Source organism: Leiobunum rupestre, chromosome 7 (assembly GCF_980474605.1).
Source record: "Leiobunum rupestre chromosome 7, qqLeiRupe1.1.hap1, whole genome shotgun sequence".
Classification (NCBI taxonomy): domain Eukaryota; kingdom Metazoa; phylum Arthropoda; class Arachnida; order Opiliones; family Sclerosomatidae; genus Leiobunum; species Leiobunum rupestre.
Window position 1 is genome coordinate 41,620,928 of NC_143390.1, and position 26,806 is coordinate 41,647,733.

Below are 26,806 nucleotides of genomic sequence, written 5' to 3' on the forward strand. Positions count from 1 at the left end.
AATAACGAGTCTGAGAGTAAAGCGGCATTTTTTCAGTCCCTTTATTTCATATTTATAATAGGAGTTATATTATTTATCAATAATCATTAACAGCGGTTCAACGCGACAAAACATTTTTTTCTTCCATTGGAGGGGGCGGGACGGGAAATTTACACGAATAATTAATTAATTAATTATTAGAAAAAAATAAACTTGACGAAAATTTTCATTTACAACATTAACAGCTTCAGACGCGCGTCTTTTTTGTCGACTTTTAGAATCCCAAAATATCGCAACGTTCTTAGAAAAATGGTCAGATTCGAAATCTTGTCTTTTTCCATCTTTGATATTTTGTCAATAGTTATTATCGCTCCGTCTCACGTATAATTACACGACGAGAAGTTTATGTTTTTTTAAATAGTTTTTGTTTTGTTTTTTTTTTGTTTTTAAATCTAGATCTGTACACTACATCACAATATCGTGGACTCCGGAAGTAGAAGACCACATATCTATACATAAATAAAGAACACCACTCTCTCGTCTGGTTTGTTTGTAGGTTTTTTCTCCAGTTCATGACGCCGTCCATGGAAGGGAGGGGCAATTTAAATTTCTTTAACTTTGTTATTAAATAAATAATAAAACTCTTCGTAATTCTTAAATAGATCTATCTTCTATATCGTAGTAGAAAATTGTAAAGACAAGCGACAATTTTTAACGCAAACAAAACAAATTTCGTGTTTAGAAATTTAATTGAGGATTTTTGTCAAAATCCCTGATTGTGGCGAAGATAGTCTAAATAAAATTGAATTTCCTTTAACGAATCTGCCATTGAAGAAGGCTCCTACTCGGTCGGACATGGTGAACGACGTCGAGGATCGGTCTTCAATGGCACGGGTTGGAAAAGGTTCAACGCAGAAGACGGTTTGTGACGAGAGTACTTTATAATGTCAATAGGTTAAAGAGGTGAATTTTAACTGAGCCGCAAAACGAGGAAAAGTGTCTAGAAAGGAGCCTGGTGCTGGGAGTAATTGATGGTTGCGGGCCTCGATGTTCGAGGAGGACTCGACGCCGAGACGCGCACCGGGAGGACCGAGAAAAAGGTCTGTAAAATAAACGGGATTATAGAAGCGCTATAATTATCATCTAAAGGTCACGGCCTTTGAGGGTCAATGGGGGAATGACACCGACTGGATTCGGAGCTGGTGGACACGACCGCGGGACTGCCCGGCTCGATGCTACTGCTGCTGCAACTGGCGAAGCTGCCGTTGGTGTCGTGGTCGTCGATCGGCAAAGGCCTCCTGACGCCGTGCAACGGATGGACATCGTCCCGGCCCGCGTGATGGTGGTGGTGGTGCAAGTGGCTGCTGCCGCCGGCTCCGGCGCCGGCACCGGAACCCAGTCCACTGGCGGAACTGGCCGACGAAGAGTGATGAGAGCCACCGCCCGCCGACTGCCGGTGATGGTGCAAGTGCTGTTGCTGAATTTGTTGCTGAAGCAGTCTGCAACAAAAAACACAAAATTCTCAAACCCACGTCGCTTTATGTTACTTATTCGGCCTATCTTAGAGGTCGATACGCTTGCCTACTATGACCATTCGTCTACACAGATCTCTATTCTGATCTGTGTCATACGATTCTGGATCCTGAGAAAATATAATAGAAGTGTCAAAAATATGCCTCTTTTGCCTATGGGATTTTTGTTTTGTTTTAAATCCTGTTACGTTTGATTAATATTAAATTTGCAGTACAAAGTCTATGAGAAGGAATTCTAGACTTTTGAATTTGAGGATCTTTACCATACATGTTTTACTAGATTTTGGCAAATGTCCGACTCTTCGAATAGAACAGGGTAAGTTTGTCAAACAAAAAAGATTTATCTATTGATAAAGGGAAAAGTCCGTTAAAGGACACGGCTTTTAAACGCGCTTATAAAAGAGGTATGGATATAAATTTGAACGCGATATGTATGTATAGCGGGACAATGGCCTCCCACAGTGAAGGAAATGCTATAATAACGACCGCGTATAAAAATCAGATCCCATTCACTATACGTAGGTTCAGCCCATCAATCGGAACATATGCCTTATTATAAAAACCGCCATCCCGGTCGCGGGGACTACTATAACTGCAACCACCGCGTACGGTATCTCAGGGGCATATCTCTATCGCGATGGGCTGGAGGATGGCTTCGGGGCATATACATCTTTCATCCCGATGGATGGATGGATGGGTAGATGAGACGGGATATCGGTCGCGAAATAATTTCTCTCCGGATTTCGACGCAGGGGGTAGCCTATAGCGTACTCCATTGAGACCGTGCTCAAACTCAACGAGAAAACATCCCTATTTCAATTGTCCCCGACGCGGACACACCGAGGTTATCCGATATTTCCTATAGGTTAAAATTTACCACCGAGGACGCGTTCGCGCTAGGCTAGTTTTTAAAAAGAAAATCTATATCTAATAACGTAATAGCGTTGAAATTGTCGTCCGAGTGTTTGAATTTCCTCAACCGCCATAATGCGAACTGGTCTTTATTCCGAGGGTCTTCAATTACTAAGGACCTAAAGCCATTATGAAACGTCAAAGGGTCTCCCCGTATATTCCCGTCGTAGAGATCTGTCGGAAGACATCTCCTGACACCGGTTATCCATACGCGGATTGGGCTCTCTCCATATTTACACGGCTGAGCGAACCTCTTAAGACTGTCCCCTTTCCTTCAATAGATTACCCCCCCCCCCCCGTGTCGTGCATTCACCACAAAAACCTTAATGGCTACCTTACAAAATAGCTTTTTTAACGTTTCACAAAAATGATAAACCAGTGACTGCGGTTATAAACTGGCTCCCAACTCCGCAGGAACCGCGCACGGACATTGTTCAATTTCATGCTTGACATTCCGCGCGCATGGTACAGAAAACCGATTCTAATTCGTGAACTCCCGGAGTGTGCGTTATACAAGAGTAAGCCATCACGGCGATTCGCTACGTATAACTCAGAGTATAGTAGTGATATAACAAATTGTAACAGAGGGAGCGTAAAATTTCCAATAGAAGTACTTAACGACTACAGCGTGTTTCGCTGGATGGAAGATATTTCATGTGAAGATTTTACAAAAATGACTGGAAATGGGGTAATAACATTTAAATCGTCCAAGTAGTGTTGTAAAAGTTAGAATGGTATTTGCACGTACCAAAAGACCAATTAGTGACATGTCCGAGTTCAAATATCAATTCGGAGAATATGCCAGGATTTAAAGATCAATTGGTGTCAAATGTCGGAGTTCAAATATCAATTCGTGGCATACGTCAGAGTTCAAATATCAATTCAGTAAATAGGTCTCAATTTAATATTCAATTCGTGGAATATCCGAATTTCAATATCAATTAGTGGAATATATCAGAGTTCAAATATCAATTCGTGAAGTATATCAGAGTTCAAATATCAATTAGTGGAATATATCAGAGTTCAAATATCAATTCGTGAAGTATATCAGAGTTCAAATATCAATTCGTGGAATATGTTAGAGTTCAAATATCAATACGTGGAATATGTCAGAGTTCATATATCAATACGTGAAATACGTCAGAGTTCAAATATAAATTTGTGGAATATTGTCCGAAATTATATTCTTATTCGATGCAGTAACTTTTTCAAGTATGATGATATTTGTTTTATAATTTTATTATGTAAAGGCCTAGTTTCAGAAAATTTCACTCCCCAGTATCAAAAAGACGTTCAAACATCTTTTGGCCTTCCCCTTCGTTATCCCCCTATTGCTAGCGACGGTCACCTCGTAGTTCGGACTTCACGGTTCTCAAGTGCATTGTAACTGCTGACAATTTTGACAGCGCTTACAATGTCTGATTTAATCCTTCGATATGGAGAGGTCGGTCATTTAATCCTTCGATATGGAAGAGCAAGCTGATAGTCGCTATCACTAGAAGAGTTACAAGGGGGAAGCAAAAAAGAGGTTTGAATCCTTTTTCGAGAGGGGTGAAGCTAGGCCTTTAACTTAATATAAAGACTAAGATTAAATAACATTTTTCGGGCATTTCAATAACTTTTTAAAAATCAGATAAATGTTCACATTTTCAATCCGATTCAGCCATTTAAAATTTGAAAAATGAGACCAAATGCTGAAAAATAACTATAAATCAATACAATTCCAGTTAAAAACTGCGAAATGTCGTCTAGTAACTAAGGCAGTTTCCCATAAATCTGACGAAGATACATTAGCACCGAAGTGAAATGTCCGCCCAGCTGCTTATACATACGTAGAGAAAAATAATTTGCACAATATAGACATCGTTAACGTTGGTTTTGACACTTACACTCTCCGTCATCATACATACCACCTATTTAAACATATCACGCGGTAGTTCAAAACTTTACACAATAAAGTCGATATATACGCGGGTCGTTTTTCTACCAAACCCCGAAGAATAACAAGGTAATATGCAAATTCTCACCTGCGATTCACTGTCAACGAGAAGTGCCGCGTCTCACCTCGAATTATTAATTTGAAAATTATTTCTTGATATCCACCGAACGAAAACGTAGTTGATAGCTATAAATATCTCCCCGTAACATCCCTAGCCAAGGTACACATAATCTATATTACAGTGACAAATTTTACCTTCAATTATATTATTCGTTTTCACGTATTACACCAGTATAGAGAATCAATATTTTGAGCTATGTCGCGGCGTAAGCCTTGTCAACGAGAGATTCAACCGCCCCCTCGTCGTGTAAGAGGCGATAATTTGGGGGCCCAACCGTGAGAGTTGTTTTCCAAGCGAACGTTTACGGCTAAAAATCGGCGATTGATTATCTGGAAACAAGCGTGGGATAAATTCATAAAGACGTCAGCTGCTTGCGCTCGTGTGTGTACGAAACTATGCAAAAGCCGACGGAAAATCGGTCAGATATAAATGGATAATTACGACGTTGAACAAAATGTTCTGACAGTTTATCTGCCCATAAGACAATGACGGCCTGTCATGGACCGTATTGCCTTGCTTACGCGACTCAACATAATAGAGATCTTTTTATATACACGAAAAGTCACTTTTACGAATAGGTTGTTACATTAATATATTATTAGCCTTATTCCGAATAAAAATTATTCGATTTCTATTTTGATATTTTAGTTAATTCAAGACTGTTGAAAAATATTCGAATTTCTTCCAGATTAATTATGACCTTGTAAAATAATTTTGAAATATTTCAGACAATTACCTTAACATATTATTAGGCGAATTTCCATTAATTTATTCAATTTGAATTTATATTTCGAAATTTGTTTAAATATGACATATTTTAGGGAATTCAAGGTTGTAGAAAAAATTCAGATTTCTGCCAGATTTACGATGATCTAGTGAAGTCATTTGAAAATATTTAAGTCAAATAAGGTAGTAAAATTTCGAACTTCCCCGTTAAATTCCCCAATTTTTAGTCTATTTCCAAATTGCTGTAGTGTAGAAACCTAAAGATTTAACATTTCTTTCCATCAACAGATCTTGAAAATTTTAGACTGTCCTTTATATTTTAAATTTAATTTCAGATTTTTGAGTACGATTTCACTGCGTATTTACGACTTTTAAAAAACTCTGTTTTCGAGATATTGTTTTCCTAAAATCAACTTTTTTACAATTAATTTCAGGATTTTCAAGTTTTCAAAGATATATTTTTTAGGAATTGTATCAGATTTAGAATTATACCAAACATATATTATGGAACTTTATAAAAAAAATCTTTGAAACTTAATGTGTTATTCATTTTAGTTTTTTTTGTTAGCGTTGGAGCTGTTTTATTTTGTGCCAAAAAAACTTTAATAATTACCAATTTATATAAAAAAAAGGTCTGCTTTTCTAGGGTAATGGTAAAACGCACCCATAGAGTATAATTATCCACTCAATATACAGACTATACATCAAACCTGGACTAATAATTTCGCCCCTGGTCATGGGCGGCAAATTTCTCAGATACTACACACGCTAAAAAAGAGAGCTCTCTCTACCCCCTCGTGTTCTTAATAATAATTGGCAACATAATTTGCGATCTTTAGTTGCGTTAGATATTCGTAACAACCTCAGTCGGAATAATTCCGTTGCGGTCTGCACAAAGCCCGCTTTGCGAAAGCGAAGCATTGAAATGGGCATCAGGCTGCGCATATGCGAGGCGGCAAAGACCCGCGAGCCACGTATTTAACGTGTCAAGCTCTCGTCAAACGTCGCCAATAATTGCACGCGTAAGTTCTAAACGCCCCCTGGCGATACGAGCGAGCGAAAGAAGGAATAAAAAAACTAAACCCCAAAAAACGAGGCTCATTTTGGCCCCTTTTTCAAATTGAATAACGATTCGATTTTTTCTCTCTTTTCATTCTTTCTCACTTTAACAAAAAGCCGAAACGGCCGAGTTAAGTTCGCATTTGATAAAAGTTACTTATACCCGAAGTACATAAGATATTTGCTACGAGAGAAGTATTCGTAAATGACTATACCGATAATGTTGCGCGCTTGAAGAAATTTTTCAATATTTCTAAAACTCTTACATCGAGAAAATGAGTTTTAAAGAAAGTATTAAGTGCCATTGTTATAGTGGCTCAACAAATTTCACTTTTATGCCACCAGGTATAACAAAAGCTAGTAATGATGGGCGCTAGTTTCGTTAAAAAAAGTTTGCATTTTTTTTTAATTAGTTTGTAATCCCTTTAAATAAGTACAAATCCCTACACAGGGTTGGACTAAATACGAACCGAATATTTCAAACATTTAGTAGATTTTGCAGTAAAATGCAGGGAATTCTAGAGTCCATATTTAACCAGCTATATTGTTTCGATGCACAAAGTGCGAGTAAGACCCACGAACCCTACATCAGAGCCTATTTCCTTTTCAAAATATATTTATGAAAAAAGTTATGGTACAAACTACGTGGCTGCCATATAATTTTCTCCCATTGTGAATATATGGGGGCGACAAATAGGGTGAGAATAATTAATCGATAAATTTGAGTACAACCCCCCCCCCTCTTTCATCACCGACGCTTTACTTAAATAATTAGAGGGGGCGCTACAAGCGTTACTACTAAATTTGACGATAAACATTTTGGGGGAATGGTATATTTACTCTTATTACTTATAAACCGTGCCACGTTATATCGTGTATTGATTTGAATCCAATACCTGTATCACGACCCAAAAAATATCCGTTTTAGCCATAGATAGAATTAGATAATATTAAAGAGGTTAAGCATACGGCCTTAAAACGCGTAGGGAATGTCTGGATTTTACTACACGAGTTACTTCATTATGATAATTTCTGATTTTTAACAGTATTTTTACGTAATTAAGATTATTTGAAATAAATTCCGCGTAATTAATAAAATGACGTGAAGTTACAGATAGTCAACTAGTTGTGACTACACGTTTTTTTGTTAGAGCTTAATCTCTCTATGCTATAGTAATAGTCTATTTTTCCAATAAGCGCAAATTTGGAACACTTCCGCGGATAAAAATTAAGCAATAGTGAAGAGTCACTAAGCGAATTGCAATGGCAGGATTAATGTGGAAACCGCGAATAAAGGGCATTAGGACATTTGAAATGTAAATGACTATTTTTCGCCGCGGAATCCGCCTTTTCCCTGTTCCGTGTGTTGCCGAAAATTAAAGAAAGCACTTTTAATGGATCCTTAATACAATTAACCCGAGAAATGATGTCCGAATCTCTATTTTGAACCGTGAATGTGTACGTTTCGGGTAATCTCCAGAAGCTATTTCCGTTAGGATGATCTATATTATGTTTTATTCACCTTTCGTAGAAGAGTAAGCAAAAACTAAATGCAGTGTCCAAATATAAGACTATAAGATTGTTTAATTTTGTACGTATTTTCACTTTTCACCTTTTCACACATGCTAATGCAAATAACTGAATTGTTTAATTAAGAGCAATACTAATAAACAACATATACTAGAATATAGTTGAATCTACGAATACAAACAGAACTAGTTAGACTTTGAATCGTGAATATTTAATAACAAGTATAGCTCAAAGATTCGGATGCCGATTTTAATTATGAAAAATATGATTCTGTTTTCAATATTTCATAAAGATTTTGGGTATATTAGGTTTTCTCTAAGTTTTATTTTTGCTAAGATGACGAAATAATTTAGTTCTACTGAAATTTAACAATGGTGCTCTTGGAGATGGGTTTTGCTACACTTATTTGAGTTTGTAGCGAGTGGCAGATCACTCCTCTTTAAATCGAATTTAATCCTATTAAATGTATTAAATCATCTTAATCGCAATTAAATATTTAAGTCGATTTAATCAGTATTACATTTTTATTCCAATATAATCATGATTAAATATTTTAATATTGATTTAATCACGATTTAATATATTAATATTGATTTAATCTTTTTAATATTGATTTAATCTTTTTAATATTGATTTAATCTTTTTAATATTGATTTAATCTTTTTAATATTGATTTAATCTTTTTAATATTGATTTAATCTTTTTAATATTGATTTAATCTTTTTAATATTGATTTAATCTTTTTGATATTGATTTAATCATTTTAATATTGATTTAATCTTTTTAATATTGATTTAATCTTTTTAATATTGATTTAATCTTTTTAATATTGATTTAATCTTTTTAATATTGATTTAATCTTTTTAATATTGATTTAATCTTTTTAATATTGATTTAATCTTTTTAATATTAATTTAATCTTTTTAATATTGATTTCATCACAAGTTTATACGTTTAATCACAAGTTAATATGTTTAATCACGATCTAATCTTCTAATCATGATTTTATCAGCTTAATCGTGATTTAATTGGAATTAATCGATCAAGGGTACAAACGTAATCAGCGAAGTGAACCTTATTTATAGTAATATGATTGCAAAGTGATTAGGGACAGTCTTCTACATAAAATTAGTTAATGTAATTTTAAAATACCACTATTGTACAATAAAAACGTTTTAAAATTATTTTAACTACTAGTGTGATTAGTTTTCTAACGGTAAAACCATAGAGTAACCCACTCACATAGAGTGGAAGACCCTATGGAAGCGGATAAAACAACAATCCTAACGAGCCAGCTTATTTTACAGGCGTGAATAAATATAGTCCGAATGGCGTTGGTGTTGTTTTTACATTTTTTAGAGTATAAACTTACTTTTTTAACCAGATATTGTACATTAACTTTTAGGCCAACTTGTTTATTTCACGCCTCGAAACCAAGACGTTGCGTACGAAAAGTGTTAACAAGTTTAGCTGATAGCCATCCACTCTATGTGAGTGGGTTACTCTATGGGTAAAACTATCAATAAATTCTTATTATAATTGGAGGTAGGGAGGGTTTTTGTTCGTAAATAGGAGTCAAGGTCTTTCCAATTGCTACTCTTTGTCGAAAAGGAATTTTTTTGTACAATGGCGTTCGATTAAATGTAGTAATTTTCAAGTATTATAGTAACCTCATTTAACCTAGTGTAACCTTACCATAACCTAAGATTGTCTAGTATATATATAAAACACTGGAAAAGACGTAACCTGCATCCAATGAAATTGGGAACTGAAGCTATTTTTTGAAATTAACAGAATTGCTCTCTTTGCTGAGCGTAATTACATGACTAATTGTTTCTTTAAAATTATCTTAATTCAAAAACTATATTTCGTAATATAAATAGTTGTAGCGTTTAAAAAATGTCACACAGACATCAACAACGTCTACAGCAATGTATTTCATGTTTGTGTAATGAATCAATAAACTAAATTATAAAATAACTAAATCTAAATTATAAATTTTAAATAGTTATCGGAATTAACAAAAAAGTTAAATATCTCTAAGCGAAAACATTTAACTCGTGTAAATATTAAAAAAATGGTCGATTCCGAAAGGTGGGGTGTTTGAAAATATACCTGCCAAAAGCAGCCTGTAACGTTTTTACGAGTATAAAGTATTTAAAAGTAATTGAATACTTTTTGGCCTATGAATATAACGTGAAAAACATATTTGCATTTTAAAATTTCATACTTCATAATCAAATTAAAAAATCACCAAAATAATCACGTAATAACTAGAAATTTGTGAAATAACTTTAGAATTACCATTTTTGAAAATAGGATTGGACACAGTTCAGCGTCTATGCACAATCACAAAAGAGGAAAAAGAATAAACAACAACAAGATGAACGATTTCCTATACACCCTGTTAGGCTGTTATCGAGGCTTCAAATTGGATGTTTACCAGAGCAAGATTAATGTACATCTTTAAGCATCGGAACGAAAATCATTAGCTATCTCGTAAACACGACGTCCGTCTCAACCCCCCACACACACACAAATTCAAACATATTTCATTAGGAAAATAAAATAAAAATGTGAAACAAAAAAGGTCCAATGGCCGTAACTGGGATCAAGTGACATACGCCGTGATGCGTTCTGGGAATCGGTTACCTAAAAACAGATGCCATCCCGATCCCATAGAGCCATTAAAACGTACATCGTTCCCCGAAAACGTCATACGACCATTCGGATATCCATACTCATCCTACCGTCATCGGAGGACTTATTCACCCGAATAACAACGACTTAACCTTTGCCCTTGGCTTCGGTGTCAAGCGACCCGCGACGAATCGTCCGGGGCAGTTATTTTAAAATGTCTATCCGATCGGTACGGACCCCGGTTTGCCGCGATGATTTGGGGTGGATGCGGAAAAGGAGAGCTTCGTCATCCGGGATCATCCCTCCTCCGCGACGCAGTCATCGATGGAGAGCTCGCGTGATGTCTGCTAGAAATTCGAGAACCCACTTATTTTCCAGCCGGGGAACAACCCAATCACGCTGTTTACTATTATTTCACTATAATTCGCGGTTAAATAGTACAACTCTTTGTTTCTATCATGTTAAATATGAAGAGAAATAATGTTAGCGTTGTTGACCTTTGCTAAAAAGAGCTATGAACGGGTGAAAATGTTGCGCGATTTATTTTACACGCGATAATGTATGGATGACCCCCGATACTGACCCTTCCGTGTAGACAAAACGAAATATATCGGGACAGAGACAATAAAATTGTTGGGGACATGAATACCACCGACTCATAATGTCTTTTTGTAACGCTATTTCTAGAAAAATGATAATTCATTTTATTTTTCACAATATATAAATTGAATTGCTTTTAGTATTATTATAAGTCTATAATATTGTTCCATAAGTTTGTCACTTTGGGGAATATTTTACTGAGAGCTAGTCGTCACCCGAGGCACTGTCAAAAGGTACGTGTGACGCGGGAGCAAGCGGACGACGAAGCCCGTAATGCAGTCTGTCTTGTGAATAGCTCTCAGTAAAACTTTTGCGTGTGAAGAATAGGAAGTATCACACTTATATTATAATATGATACACTTATGGTATTATGCATGCGGTAAACGAGAACTCAGGAAACTTTTAAGAGTTAAAAATAAGCTTAATGGGATTGAATTAAATTTTATTGCTATGTTACTTTTGAATTATGGATAACGCGATAACAAAAATGGCCTTTCAGAATAACGTTAAGTTGATAGATTTCTAAGTATTATTTAACTCTCTCGACAAAAGGAAATGGGAGCTACTAACGTCATCACCTTACAAGATTCTCGAAATAGGATAATAGAACTAAGTAGCTTTATTCATGGCTGCCCTTTTGGTACATAAAGTGTATTTATAGCAAAAAGCCTGTGTGACGTTCTGTGACGTCATAGTGCCAAGTCCCAATTGCGTACAACTAGATTTCAAGATGGCCGCTACTTTTTAAAATTTAAAATATAATTTATCGTTATAAATGTCGATGGCCAAAAATAAACACAATGTATTAAATAGAAGTGTTATTTGGTCCATGAACTTAATCACTCACTTTAATATTTTACGAAAATTAACTTAAATTAATTTAGTTGTCAACTTAATCACTCACTTTAATATTTTACGAAAATTAACTTAAATTAATTTAGTTGTATAAAAATGAAAGCTTTAAAAATATTTTATATTATATTGTTCTATCCTAACAATTTTTTAAACGTTATTATTATTTTAATTAAAACAAAACGCCGCCGCCGATAAATTTTGATCCCGCCGCCAAATTGTTTTTGAGATTTTCTATGTAACATCAATTGTTTTATTTTCCTTCAAAAACATTTTCTAATTTTTTTTCCCAATTTTCAAAAGGGGGGATATAATTTTTCCCCTACGCACCACCGCTGCCAAAAAAGTTCAACGCCGCCGACGATTTTTGAAAAATCGGCGCGCCGAGGTGCCACCGGGTGATTTTCGAGAAACGCCGCCGCCGACCCAAATCAAATCGGCGCTATGCTTTAACACAGTTTATACCGGGCGACGCTTTTCTCCTTAGACCAGCCGGTGCTTCCCCGTAACACGCTGATGTATTGTAAGTTTTGTGAGAAGCAGTGACCCGTACAAATTAAAGGTTAAAACGAGTTATCAGTTCATTTATCAGTCTCTCAGTCTCCGCGTCAAATATCCATTCCCACTCACGGAGCATTGGGCTCATTTACCGATTATGTATTACTCCAAATATGATAATAAAAAGTTCGTACTGCTCGGGAACTAGCACCCTGTATTGATCGGACGCGCATTTTGAAGTGTCTATGTAAATAAGCATGGCGCATGCACGCTGATGGACGAGCCAGAACCACGCGTATCTTGGAGGGCGTGAATAATAACGTCCGTGGCGTCCGCGTTAAGAGCCCCGTAATTACCACACCCGCGGACACTTAAAATTCCTCGACCAGGAAAGTAGAACCAATCTATCTATCTATCTAGGAGGGACAGCGTGCCTGTAGTCTGCGCGTAACCGCCAATTTCGCCTTTCCCCGGGCTAGCACGTGCTCCTATATACAGGGTGTTCCCTAAATGGTCGTACGACCGAGCGTCTACGGGTTCTACAGATTATTTTAAGGCGAAAATGTTCTATGGTATTTTTCCGATTTAGGCCACCGTTTCGAAGTTACGAAACAATTGATGTATGGTCGACCCCTTAATTTAACATTACATTTTAATACCTTACCATAAATTAGCTGTTTCATTCGAAGACATCGGCACGTGGCCGAAATAAAAAACCTCATATTGTTGGGACTCGAACCATGGCGATTACCTGATTTAATTTTTTAATTGTTTTAATAAAGTTTAATTAAAGTTTTAAGAAAAAGTTTAACCATGGGAAAAAGATAATAAATACGATTAGTAAAGTTTATTTTCACCTATTTCCTAAAAGAAATAAATAATCGCCATGGTAACGAAAAAATGGCGCGTGATTTTTTAGTGAGCGCGTGAATATTTTTGTCTTTGAATGAAACAGCTAATTTATGTTAAGGTATTAAAATGTAATGTTAAATTAGGGGGTTGTCCATACATCGATTGTTTCGTAACTTCGAAAAGGTGGCCTAAATCGGAAAAATACCATAGAACATTTTCATCTTAAAATAATCTGTAGAACCCGTAAACGCTCGGTCCTACCACCATTTAGGGAACACCCTGTATAAGAAGGATCTAGGCGGAATATATAAGTACGTCGCTTATCCACACGCGTGCCGGCTCCAACCGTCTAGAAGCAGCTTCTTTCTTGCGGCCAGTCACATCCTAAAAGACGTATCACGGACTGATACCCGCCACGCCATGCAAAAAAACGCCATACAAATATACCAATAAGACATTCCCCGATATCGAAGATCCTGTTTCGTTCTCTATAACCGGCGTAGTGGAATAATATTGCATCTTGAAGCGGTTATTCGCTGATAAACCGACGAAAAGCAAAAATGTAAACGTCAAAATGTGTATCGTGATCTACGATGTTATCATTTAAACATAAATGTAACAGAATCTGGGTATATATTTGGGGATATTTTAGAGGGTTTATTTAGGGTTTAAAGGGAAGACCCTAATTGAGACGAGGGGCTCGACTAAGTCATTCTATTCGGGGTTGGGAAAAAACCACCTTTTTTAAAAATTAAAAAAATCCAGTATGGTTAAAACCACTAATAAAAAATTCTCAAATTGCTTATATCTAGCCCTCATTACTTCGAAAATGCTCAAATTGGCCGATTTCAAAATTACGTTTTTGCGCGTGACAGTACCTTTACATTGCGAGGTAATAATAATAATAATAATAATAATAATAATAATAATAATAATAATAATAATAATAATAATAATAATAATAATAATAATAATAATAATAATAATAATAATAATAATAATAATAATAATAATAATCAGCTAGGCTAATACCCAAGGCACCACCTTAGGCCTAAGTAATTTACCCGCTTTTATATCCTAACATGGCGGGGTAATTTCACGTGCAAAATAAATTTTAAATTCATCCAATTGGTTATATCTAGCCCTCATTATTTTATTTCTCAATATTTTTTTTATGAAAAAAAGTGGTTTTAACCATGGATGGTTTTCGGTGGTAAAAAACAGGGTGGTTTAAACCAGTCTGGCTGGTTCTTGCCAACCCTGATTCTATTATTCTATTATTATTATTATTATATTATTCTCGAAGACATTTTGTTCTGAGTATTTCGTAAGTTTTATCATTACTTTAATTTTGTTAAGGTCTAGGTTTTCTACCCCCTTTTTATTATGGACTTTTCTACCTTTTCGCATTATAGTCCATGAAGAGAAAAATTCGTATTTCAAAGACTTTGCGGAGAAATTTCGCCTTAAAATATGGCCTCATTATTTCTTCAAAAATTTAACTTCATTTACATTATTAATAAAAGTTTGTTGTTCTAACCTTACGCTAGTATAATATAAACTAAAACATAACTTCCTACCCCCCCCCCTCTCATTCTCGAAAAAGGTTTTAAACACAATCTATACGTTAAGTAATCTGTTGATCATGGCGTTGACACCGACGAAGCTAGTCAACGATATGTTTTTAAAATTTTAGTTAAAGGGGGACACGCAGAAGAAAACCTAGGCCTTTAACAATGAAATATTTTACTTACGCAATAATATTAGTGTTTCTATTTTTTAGTTTCTATTCATTTACATTTGTAACTATGTATACGAATTCCTAGTGACCCAGCACCGTCAAAAATCTGACAAATCCAACCGTGCATTTCCTATAATGGAATTTAATTTGAATTCGGTAAATCTCCTCACGTATGTAAATAAACTGCAAATAAAATTGGAAATTTCCCCGATATTCGGCAAAAATGCTCACCTCGAAAAATGCGCGGGAACGGTCGACGGTATCGAGTTGGCCAGCGCGTCGCGGATTACGCAACCTCCGTTATTAAAAGGACTTGTTCCGAGCCCCGCAAATACGCTCGTGGCGCGTTCACGGATCCGAATAATATCTTCTTAACGTACGTAAGCCGATAATAAGAGTTGACACTGCAACATTGGCGCAACCGGCGACCTCACTCGAGTATCGCGTTTAAAAGACGGACTACGCAAACTGGACTCCACTCTCAGCCTGTTAGTTACGCTATCGGGTGACGTTTGGAAGCCATAGATGAAGAGGGCGTAAGGCTGGCTTCCCGGTGATACGCGGGCCGCAAGCTCATCATCTAATTCGCGATTTCATCCCTTTACGGCGCGCGAGTGTTGACGAAGCCACCCTGATCCTATTCATATGCTAAATTACGAGAAGCCCCGGAGTAAGGCGGAACCCGCGACGACGATTTTTAGACCAAATCGAGGCCTCTCTCTAATCATACGCTTTATACGGCGAGCCTTTCATTCGAAATAATTTACATGCGAAATTAAATAAATTTTCAACCCAAGCTATTTTATATGAGAGAGAGAGATTTAGACTCTACTGCAGGCGCGCTGTTTAAGGATGCGGTCGCGTGGAAAATTCCAAACTTGCCTCTCGCGGATGCCTGCGGGGGATGTCTATTTAGACAAGTTGTACAGATTTTATTGATTGTACGGTGTATTATTATTTCAACAAAAATTTAGTCAATTCGCGATGGATATTATAGCGCAAGTAAAGACCACGTTACAGAGAAAATTATTAAAAATGTTTCGACGATTTTTATTTCTTCCCTCTAAACAAAATCATAAAAGCAATATCGCCTTCCGACGCGTTAGAAGCGCACGTCGGTGACGTTTTTCATTCCCCCTTTTCGTGATGAGGGAAAGCTACACTCTATGTCACAGTTTGAACACCCTAAATGGTTTATAAAAAGGTGTAAAATAACATTTACCAGAAAAGGTGTAGCATGTTTTCTTTGAGGGAATTTATTGACGCTCATTTGGGTGCTGCAGTACACCGTTTAGAGTGCTACACTACTCCCTTTAGAGTGCTAAACTATTCACTTTAGAGTGTAACGCTTTTCTCTTTAGGGTGCTAGGGCTCTCACTATTGGGTGCTTCACTACTCTAGGGTACTACACTACTTCCTTTAGGCTGCTAATTTACCCCCTTTAGTCGACTACTTTACTCTCTTACGAGTGCTACAACCATAGATATATGAAATAGTATAGATACCTAACGCTGGACACGGGCCCGTGGGAAGAACACATAAGAGACAGCTAGCAGAAGACCCATATTTTCGGGATGCGCTATGTAATAGTGCCATCTATCAGTGACCAAAATTAGTATTTGGAAAATATTTTCTAGATGCGCTACGTAATAGTGCCATCTATTGGTGACCAAAATTAGTATTTGGAAAATATTTTCTGGATGCGCTACGTAATAGTGCCATCTATCGGTAACCAAAATTAGTATTTGGAAAATATTTTCTGGATGCGCTACGGAATAGTGCCATCTATCGGTAACCAAAATTAGTATAATATTTTATGGATGCGCTACGTAATAGTGCCATCTATTGGTGACCAAAATTAGTATTTGGAAAATATTTTCTGGATGCGCTACGTAATAGTGCCATCTATCGGTGACCAAAATTAGTATTTGGAAAAAAGAACGCGATATATTAGGCCTAATAATATTGATAGCCTTAGAGTAAAGTGGAGTTGAAGTCCCGTGTTATATATATTTTTTTTGCTTTTGGTGGAAAGATGTCGTTATACCGTAGCGCATCCAGAAAATACGCGTTGTCTGCTAAAAACACTCACTTTTGGATAGTATATATAAATACACACCTATTTACGTTAATAATAATAATAATCAGCTAGGCTAATACCCAAGGCACCACCTTAGGCCTAAGTCATCAAGCGACTTTTGAAGCCTTTAATTCAGGTGGCCGGGTTACAATGCGTAGGAGGGTGGTGGCAAGCCCTGCATGCCACACGATCGAGCCAACAGCTCCCTACACTAACTATTACCGTTAACCTTGACAAGTTTTTATGGAAGGGGAAACCGAAGAGCTCGGGGGAAAACCCCTTAAACCAGTGAGGAGAGAACTTGCAAACTCAACGCAGAAGGAGTTGTTCCGAGTTTTCACCCAGTGCCACAAGCTGGGATCGAACCCGGCTCCAATTGCTGCGAGGCGAAAGTGCTAACCACTACGTTGTTGTATACCACCCTTTATAATCTTTTTAGGGTGTTAAATCTGGGACAAGAAAATTCCTTAAGCGTTTATTGTGAAACCCTTTGGTCATAAAGTGTTAAGTTTAAGGAATTTATTTAAACCCTTTCCACACCATTTTAACATCATTATTTTTTTCAGTATCGACCATGATATATCGTCTGTACAGTCATTCCCCCAAGCGTTAATAAATATATTCTTGATATTCTAACGGTAGTTATTTGTGTTTTGCGTAAAGTCAAAATAAACTAAATTGTATTGAATCGTGGTCCAATGATTATAATTATTCTTTTCATCTAAGTTATTTTTACATTTTTGCGGTTTTAATTAATACAACATCAATAGAAATTATTAAATCTTGATTAGAATTATTAAATCGTGGTACCAATAGTCAAATCTCAATTATAATGATTGAATGGATGAATTTAAATGATATTAAATCCTAAATTGAATTAAAATTGAATGATTAATTTAATTAACACACTCTATAACTTAATGGTATCTAACTACATTAATCTATATACTTTTGATATTAGTTATTTTGAGATGTATTGTCAAGGATGAAATTTTAAGTACCGTGATTGAAAAGTTTCAAATACCACTACGTATTACGATCTAAAAAGCAGGTATAAATAAGACTGCCAAACCCAAACATGTAGTCTCAGGCCCATAAACGAAACTTTTAGTTCGCCCAATTATACTTGAAATCGTGGTTTCAAATGCTACATTTTCCTGCGGTACTATAATATCACAGAAAATTGCGCATTTTAAACCCATGCTGGAAATTTCTTTTTTATAAGCACTATTATCGTTAAAAAAATTCCCATTGAAGTCGACTTCACCCTTAGCAGCCAAAATTTCTACTATAGAACCAGAATTTTTCTACAACCGAACTATATTTCAAGGGCCAATTAAATTGAGTCACTTTAATAAAATGAAGATAAAAACATTCCAAAAGCGCAATATCTAATGTTAAAATCAAACACTCAGTCACACCCCGACCCTTTTTAAAAGATCGGTGAAGAGCTGGATTATTGATAAAAGAATGGAATATAGACGGGATCAAAAAATATTGACAAATTCTTTCCGCAACGAGATAGAATTTCGTCTCCATCACTACGTCAATACAGAGATTCTGATCGATGGGTTATAAAGCGAAAATGGTGACTAAAAAAATCACCTTCAAAAGCGTCCCGCTTAATTAGGCCTAAAAGGAGAAAGCTAAGCAAAAAGCTACCTAAACGCGGACATTGTCACCTGGTAGCGGGAACGAAACTGGCTTCGTATCCTCGCATTCCTTTGATCGGGCAATCGGGTAAGTACGGGGAGAAGTCGACGCGACGAGGGTCGTAAGTGGCCAAAGCAAAGAGCGACGGAGGACAGACTGAGGACGGGAAAGCGCGCGGGAACGCGTCGTCGCTTCTCTCCGTCGGAGGACAACTCAGCCCGGCACTCTTCGCGCGGCGGATTGTCGCCGCCGCCGAAAGCAGAAATTTCATTAGCCATTGGATGTTGGCGTCCCCTGGAAGGCCGCTTTTCTCCTCGAGCAAAGCATTACGAGGGGACGGATACAAAGGTAAGCGATAAATACAATTTTTCCCAACTCCCCCCGCCCCCACTTCTCTCGCAAGGGGGGGTTGCAGATTCTGTCGCCTTCGCTTGTTATCTCGTTAGTTCAGGAGGGGGGGTGAAAAAACGGGGTTAATACCCCTTAAAATAGTGTTTCACTGTCACATTTTTTTAAAAAATAAGTTAGTTATATACAGGACCGGACTTAGAGATCCTGGGCCCATAGGCAGATAAGGAGTTTGGGTCCCCTTTTCACGCGCTGCATTTACTCTTATCCCTGGAACTAGGCTGTGCCTGAATTTCCCTGATTCAGCGTAGAAGTCTGAGTTCTACGGTTATATTACTTAATAAAAGCTCTTAACAATCGTCGACTAAATATGCGATTATTATGCAACATTTCGATTTAAGGCTGCGTCCGTAAACTGCCAGGCAGAAATTTTGCTAATTTTAAAACAAAATCTTCTACCTAGGAATTTCTCCAATATAAATTACGATTGATATTATAGATTTATGCCTTCGAATAAAGTAATTACGGTCACTGGAGGGCTCCTTAAAGGGATGGGCCCCTAGGGCACGGCCTAGGAGGAAATACGGCACTGGTTATATAGTTGACTGATTTCTAGGATATAATGACGCATTACGATTGACAAAAAAAAGCTGACTTAATTTTGGTGGAGCTGAGCAATTTTTCCATCCAAAATTTCGTATAACCAGAAGTGTATAATATGTTTTACGAAAGAAGTATCCATCTAAGCTATGAAAATGAAACAATTAGCTCGAGTATTTTACAATAAATAATTTTCCAAAGTGAAAAATCATACACCGCATCACGACTTAAAATACTACGCCTAACGGATGTAAATTTGAAAATTACACTGCGTAGGAATTTCTCCCAAAATTTACCCTTTTTAAACGATACCTAGTAAAAAATTGCCTTAACAATTTAGGATGCAGCTACCAAAAAAATCACGTAGCTAACTTTCACTACAAAATGATTTCATCATTATAAAGAAATTACTTGCGTAGATAAATTTAAGCATTCTCCTTACACGTTTTATTGTATTAAATATTCTTTCTATTCAGTAATAATTTAAATTGTACTCTATGGTTGTATTAAGATCAAGTATATTGCAAAATATTATCAATCCAGTATATAACGGGATTTAATATTGCCATTGCGTTAATAAAAATCCCAACTAAACTGGGTATTTACAACAAACCTTGACACAAGCGGCGATTAAATCCGAAGAAAAAATTATCAATCGGACGTCTCGGATAAGCTTTAAACAATGGATTTGACACTAGCCAATTTAGTCATTACTGTTTGGTGGGGGTGGGGGGGGGGGAGAAGATTTTAAAAAATCGCACGAGAGATCACACATTGAGGAATATAAAATATTGGATAGGGCAGACATGATTGCCTAACAGAAGAACCACGGCAGCTAGCGCGCGCAACGTGATATTATAAATTATTCTCGCTGTTTACATTCTTAATTCCACGCTTCAAGAGATTGCCTTCGAAACCGCCAAATATTTTCCGCCACACCAGTCTCCCCCTGCGGTCTTTGTTGTACAGATTGAAAATACACTCGAGGGGGAAGAGCAAGTACTAATGGATTCGAAATCGTTGTTGCGACTTCAATAAATTGCTCTTAGGAAATTTTAGCTCTTATTAAAAATTCAGTTTTTATACCGGCTTATTTTCCTGGTATTTCCGTAATATCCGATTGTTGTTTAACGATATATTGAAGATATGTTTACAAAATCGAGGAAATAGAAAATTAAAGATTCGGCTAATTTTAAAACTTGGATGTAAAGACAAAAGAATTACGTTTCGAGTCGAGAAACAATACTTTTAATGTGGAATTTACGTCCTTTTTGCCATTTGACAAATTAGCGGCTTTATTGTTTATTATTTCTCTAATGGACATTTTATTACGAAGTGTTTTAATTTAAATACTTAACTTCGTGTAATTATTCACTTACGTTGGTATAGTGTGACCTTGAATGGTGGGCATGTAGGTTTGGGGTTACAATATTTATATAATCGAAAAACTACTATTTTAAATTTATTGTAAAAGTTTTAAAGATATTATATAATTTATTAATTCTTTATTTAAAATTTTTAACAATAAAACTCAAACTAAAAAGGTTAAACTGAATATACAAATTAATTAATTTTATTTGTTTTGAAACATTCGGCTATAATAAATATTTGAAGAGTACCACTTTTCTTAAAGTTAATAAGAATTACTGCAAATAAATATCAATAAACTTTTTGAAACAAGATGGCGGCCGAACCAAACTGATTTTTGACTCGTACAAGGAGTCTTTGTTTGTCACGATTGAGTTGGACTAACATAATCCATTTAACACGAGACAGAATTTAGATCTATAGAAAAACGACGCAATTCCATACCGATAATTTTATCCTTTTTCTATAACGATTTACATCAACTGTAAATAATACTTAAGGCTTAATGGATACGCGTTCCGGAATTGCGAAAAAAGGCTGTGACTACAATCCGTAATGACTGTAGAGGCGGTGGTGCAGGCGGGTGGGAAGAGGCCACCAGATGGGGTGCGAACTCGAATGGTGCTAAAAATGGGCAACTCAATCGACAGAGAAAACTGGCCAAAGGGGCGCTTAATGCTTTTCGAACACGCGATCCTCTCAAATTCTTTATACAAAACATTATTAAGCCCATAGGCTGATAACCCTCCAAACAATTTTAGCGCTGGAAAAAGAACGGTAAATTCGAATGCAGAAACTATTACGATCTGCTGGAAAGCGCGGTCGGCCTCGTTGCATCGCGTGCCGACGCCGAACGTTTCTATATCTGTGCCACATCAAGCGATTCCCAATGGGATGCTCAAATTAAGATGTATAGCGACAACATTACCACGAATTATCGTACAAACGCCAAAGTCATTTAGTCCCGGAGTATACAAATAAATGGCATATGGTATAAATCAAAACCGCAAAGTTCGCGCGTGCCAAGAGGGTCTGTCTCAAAAACCTACAACGCAAGTTGTTTAGAGAAGGATAAAAATTGGACGTGATAACTAGTTATTTCTGTACACCGATTACAGCGAATACAAAATGGATTACGTAGATATTACAGGGAAATTACCGTAATTATTTCACACAGAGTGTACATCAAATAGACACCGAAAGGAAACTTCGATGGTAACTTTGGGTTGTGATAGTCTAAATTTTCGATCTCCTTATATTATTGTTATTATAATTTTTGTAATTTAAAAAAGTGTAACAAGAACGATTCTACAGTTTTTGCAATCATTGATAATTTTGTATTTTAACCTTTATTTTAAAGCTTACAGTATTCGCCCTTTCTTTGAACTAATAGTTATTTTTATAAGTTTTTTTGAACTCAAGTCTATAATAATAGGAATACAATCAAATACTCCATAATTTTGTTTAAAAGTGCGACCATATGTAACATAATCACGCATAAGTATGCCATAAAGGTACGTGCTTTATTGAAACCTTGCTCATGGCGTATGACGTAAATTACGTCACTTCCCATAGTTCAGTGTTCCTAAAATGTCACTTTTTTCGAATATAGGCCATGTCACTGGTAAATAGTGACAAATAATGACAAATTTGACAAATAATGGCATATAATGACAAATAGGGGAAACAAATAATTTTCTACACTTAGAACACTTTATTTGCTATAACTTTTAGCAATGAATAAAATAAATATAAAAAATAACCCAATTCTTGGCAACCCCGCGTAGGATAATTACAAAAATAGCCTAAAAATGCTTTTATGGTATTTCATACGAAAAATTTATTAGTATTTTTACTTTTTCTAATATTTGCCACTATATGTCAATTTGTCACTAAAAATCATTATTTGCCATGTCACTTTAGCCACTATTTGCCACAATAAATGTCAGGTGGTATTTACCACCCGGGAACACTGCCATAGTTCTATTGATAAAAGTGGACTTCTTGTTTCAATGTTGCTAATACGTCACAGTCTACGAGCGCGCGCTATGGTTACCAGAGGAATAAAGCTTTTTCCAGCGCACGTGCAAATTGTTTTAACAAGTTGGGCAAGATCCATGTTTACTTTATTAAATAAACTATTCCAAGAAATTTCCATTTAGAGTCTAAAAATTCTATATTCCCTGTGAAAAAAATGTCTCACTGAATTTTCATTCTGTGGAAATTTTATACAGAGACATACTTATGTACGATTATGTTACATATGGTACGACTAAGATTTTATTTTCGGTTTTAAGAAACTTTCTCATATTTCACAACCCGGTATTGTGAATTTCCAAGGATTTTTTGGAGAGTTGTCAGACCATGTTGAAATATAAAACAACGTAATCCCTTTCCTTTCATTTAAAGGTTTTCCCAATAACTCTGATTTTGAAGAACTAAATGTCGCGAGTCTTTACAAATGTAAACACCTTTATAATAGAAAGGTTAAGCAGCCCCTCGAAAACCTGAATGGAGGAACTTTTAGAAGTGTAGTTTGTACACAACAAAGCTACATCTACACGCCTACAAATTTTCTAGTACTGGCTTAACCTCTCTAATAGCTAACTTTAGTTGAAGATATTTTAACCTGTGACGTAATGGAGCCCAAATTTTTTTATTCCCATGGTATGAACTACTCAAGGTTGTAACAGTTTATATCACGTGTGTCTATGAGAACAAATAAGCTCGTCAATAAGTACTTGGCATATAGATACACAAATTTCGCTACAAGTTTGGTGTATATTCCACGCCGGCTGATTGACTTACTTAATTTTGAACATCATTTAAAACCTGGTTTTAAAATGACGCCACTTTAGTGTCAGGTGTTAACAGACAGCCTAGTGATAAGTTCTCAATAAGTAATTATATATAATATAAACCCAAGTGAAAAGAATGAATTTAAATTTCACAGAACAATGATCAATAATATCAAGTTTTTCACTCGCAAAAGATTTCGTTTTCTATTTAAAACTTTTCAATTCACGTTTTATAATTGAAAAGAGAAACACTAAAAAAAAAAGGCAACCACCAAAATTACTTTGTATATTTCTTAAGCTTAGACATACACGATGAAAAGGGGGAAGGGGGGGCAGAGATACGGTCTTCCAACAACAAAGGGGTTAAAATTATACAGGTATAATATTAATAATCAGGTTGAAAAGAAAGCGAGTCAAGGATATACGAGATACCGTTCGTACATTTCATCGCGTGAAACAGGCTCCTTCTAGTTTTTAAGAAACGATATTCGTAACCTCACGTTCTCAATCTCGGACACCACGGGTCGTCTTTGAACCCAGATGGAGGGAGAGAGGCACCCCTAACCCCCCTTCGGCACCGGGCTACACTCGCCACGCCGTGTACGCTAAAAAAGGCAGACCCGGATAACAAAGGGTTTCACTGGGTAATTAATGATCGTTCATTGTGGCCCCCAGCACAGCGGATCCAAACGGCAATTTTAGCCGCCAAAAAGGCCAGGTCCCGCCCGCCGATAAGCCTAACCGCAACGACCCATTGGCGTTAAGCTTTTATTAATTGAAATACCGTACAATTTTAAATTATCTAAGACTATAAATATACAGTCGGATCATATTTTAAGGCATATATGCAAATTTATAAATAAATAATCATTTGCATGGTTGGTATGTTTTAAAAGAGGTTTATAATATAGTTCTTACGGGAGAAGTTTATTAAAACGAATCGTGTACCTTCGCGGGCTCCAATGGCCGCGATTTTCGACGGAAAACACGGCGGATGTATACACCGCATAATTTACCGCCAAATTTACTACGTAAAATAATGTAAATATGTTTTTTTTTTAATTTAAAAGCTATTAAGTAAGTATTTTAAAAATCAGCAAAAGCCTTGGAAGGTACACACGTTTCAAGGAAAGAACAGTAGCAGAATTTCGTGAAGCGATTTATTATTACGGGTAGTAAGTATATAATGTGATTTTTGATACCAATCATTGGCATACGTATAGGAACGCAAAAACAACAGAATGGTATGATAAAATGGTGAAAGGATCGTCATTCTTACCTGTTTTTGGCGGCCGCCGCTCTGTCCCTCTGCCTCCTGTTTTTGAACCAATTGCCCACTTGGGTGGGCGTCAAGCCCGTGGCTTGCGCCAGTTCTCTTTTTTTGGTGGGATTCGGGTAAGGGTCCTGCAGGTACCACTCTCGCAGGAGGCTGCGGGTGCGCTCCTTGAAGCAGTGCGTTTTTTGTTCTCCGTCCCAAATGGTCCTGGGCAGAGGGTACTTCTTGCGCACGCGGTATTTGTCGACGGGCCCCAAGGGTCGGCCGCGCAGCTTCTCCGCTTCCTGGTAGTGCGCCTCCAGCCACATGGCCTGCAGTTTCGCGTGCGACCCTTTGGTGAACCGGTGATTCTCCAAAATGTGATACAGTTCTCGGAAATTGCCCGTGTGGAAAGAGACGAGCGCCCTGGCTCGGAGCACGGCCTCGTTCTTGTTGAGCTCGCCGCAGTTGGGGTGCGCGACCGGCAGCGACCACAGGAACCGGCCCAGGCGCTCGATGTCGCCGCTCTCCTCCAGCGTCTCGCAGACCGCCGCCACTTGGCTGACGGTGAAGTTCAGAGTGGGCAAGACGAACATCGGGCTGTACCCCGTCGGCACGGGCACGCCCGCAGTCGTTGGGGGTCCCAAGCCCAACGCCATGCGGGCTCTTTTCTTATTCAGTTCACTACCTCGAGCGGAGTCCACGCGAAGACGGTCGCCACTCGCCGACGCAATAGCGACGCTTCGAGTAACTTCGCCGACAATTACCGAGCTACTCTTCGCCGTGAAGAGTTACCTCAATTAGACAACGACGTCCGTGAGGACAACCCGCGAAAACCATCGTTAATTAAGCCAGTCTTCGGTTTTGGCGTGGCGTCGAAGTAGCGGCGCGTGGACGTTGGTAACGCGTCTTGGCTCGTATCGCGGTGTGGTCGGGAAGCGACGGTCCGAAGGGGATTAGCCGGTCCGGGCCCGCGCGACGCTAACGTACGACGAGAGATCTCTCTCGGTGGAGAAGAATAACGGGTGGTTAACTAAACTCGCGAAAACAGAACGGGATGAAGATAAAGTCCGCTATGATACTCGACAAACCCGGGGTATCGTTTGGACAAAAAAAGGGGGAAGATATCTCGACGGCTGGGGGTTGAGGGGGGTTTGTTTTATTCGTCCGCGAGGAGGAGGCGGGTGGAGGGGGGGATAGAAGACACCGACCGTACTCGGATCGCGGAGCTATCGCGGCTCGAAAACCAGGCCCGGTTCTCGATGTCGGTCCGAGCTCGCTCACTAGCGTCAGTGGTAAGTGAGGCGATGCCTGATCCCACTTTTAGCCGCGGATCTGCCTCGTGCCGACCCCCGCGGCCCCCTCCCCCCTCGGTCGGACGGGGCCCTCTCGCAGCGGTATCCTACCTTCGCTAAGAACAACGCTATTAGGGATAAACATAGGGTGGAGTTGGCGGCCAACGATAGGGTGTCAACTTCGGAACTCCGCGAGCTACGAAATCCGTCCCGCTCCCCCCGCGCCGAGTCTCCTCCTCCCAGTTTCCGACGTGCAAACGATACAGGCCTTACCGCGGGCGTCGCGAACCTATCGTCCATATATCTTTTTCGACTCTCTTCTTTAATATTCCAAAGAGAACCCGGAGATAGATAGAAGAGACGAGCGGAGGGGGGGGCGCCGAGAAAACGAAAATATACGCTAAAGGGGGGGTGCAATTCGAAAGGCG

General features: G+C 37.6%; 1 protein-coding gene across 1 annotated transcript; it reads right to left on the bottom strand.

The window, feature by feature from the left end:
- Positions 1-724: 724 nt before the first annotated feature.
- On the bottom strand, positions 725-26,357 carry LOC149936336 (homeobox protein SIX6-like). Its single transcript, XM_090181177.1, has 2 exons — positions 25,108-26,357; positions 725-1,478 (listed from the first exon to the last, which is right to left on the bottom strand). The coding sequence occupies exons 1-2, from the start codon at positions 25,740-25,742 to the stop codon at positions 1,130-1,132; spliced, it is 984 nt and encodes a 327-aa protein (XP_090037303.1). The 5' UTR covers positions 25,743-26,357; the 3' UTR covers positions 725-1,129.
- Positions 26,358-26,806: the final 449 nt, after the last annotated feature.

Coding starts and splice junctions, on each gene's coding strand:
- LOC149936336 (XM_090181177.1), bottom strand. CDS start 25,742: ATGGCGTTGGGCTTGGGACCCCCAACGACTGCGGGCGTGCCCGTGCCG. Junction 1,479..25,107: donor GCGGCGGCCGCCAAAAACAG/GTAAGAATGACG, acceptor TTTTTGTTGCAG/ACTGCTTCAGCAACAAATTC.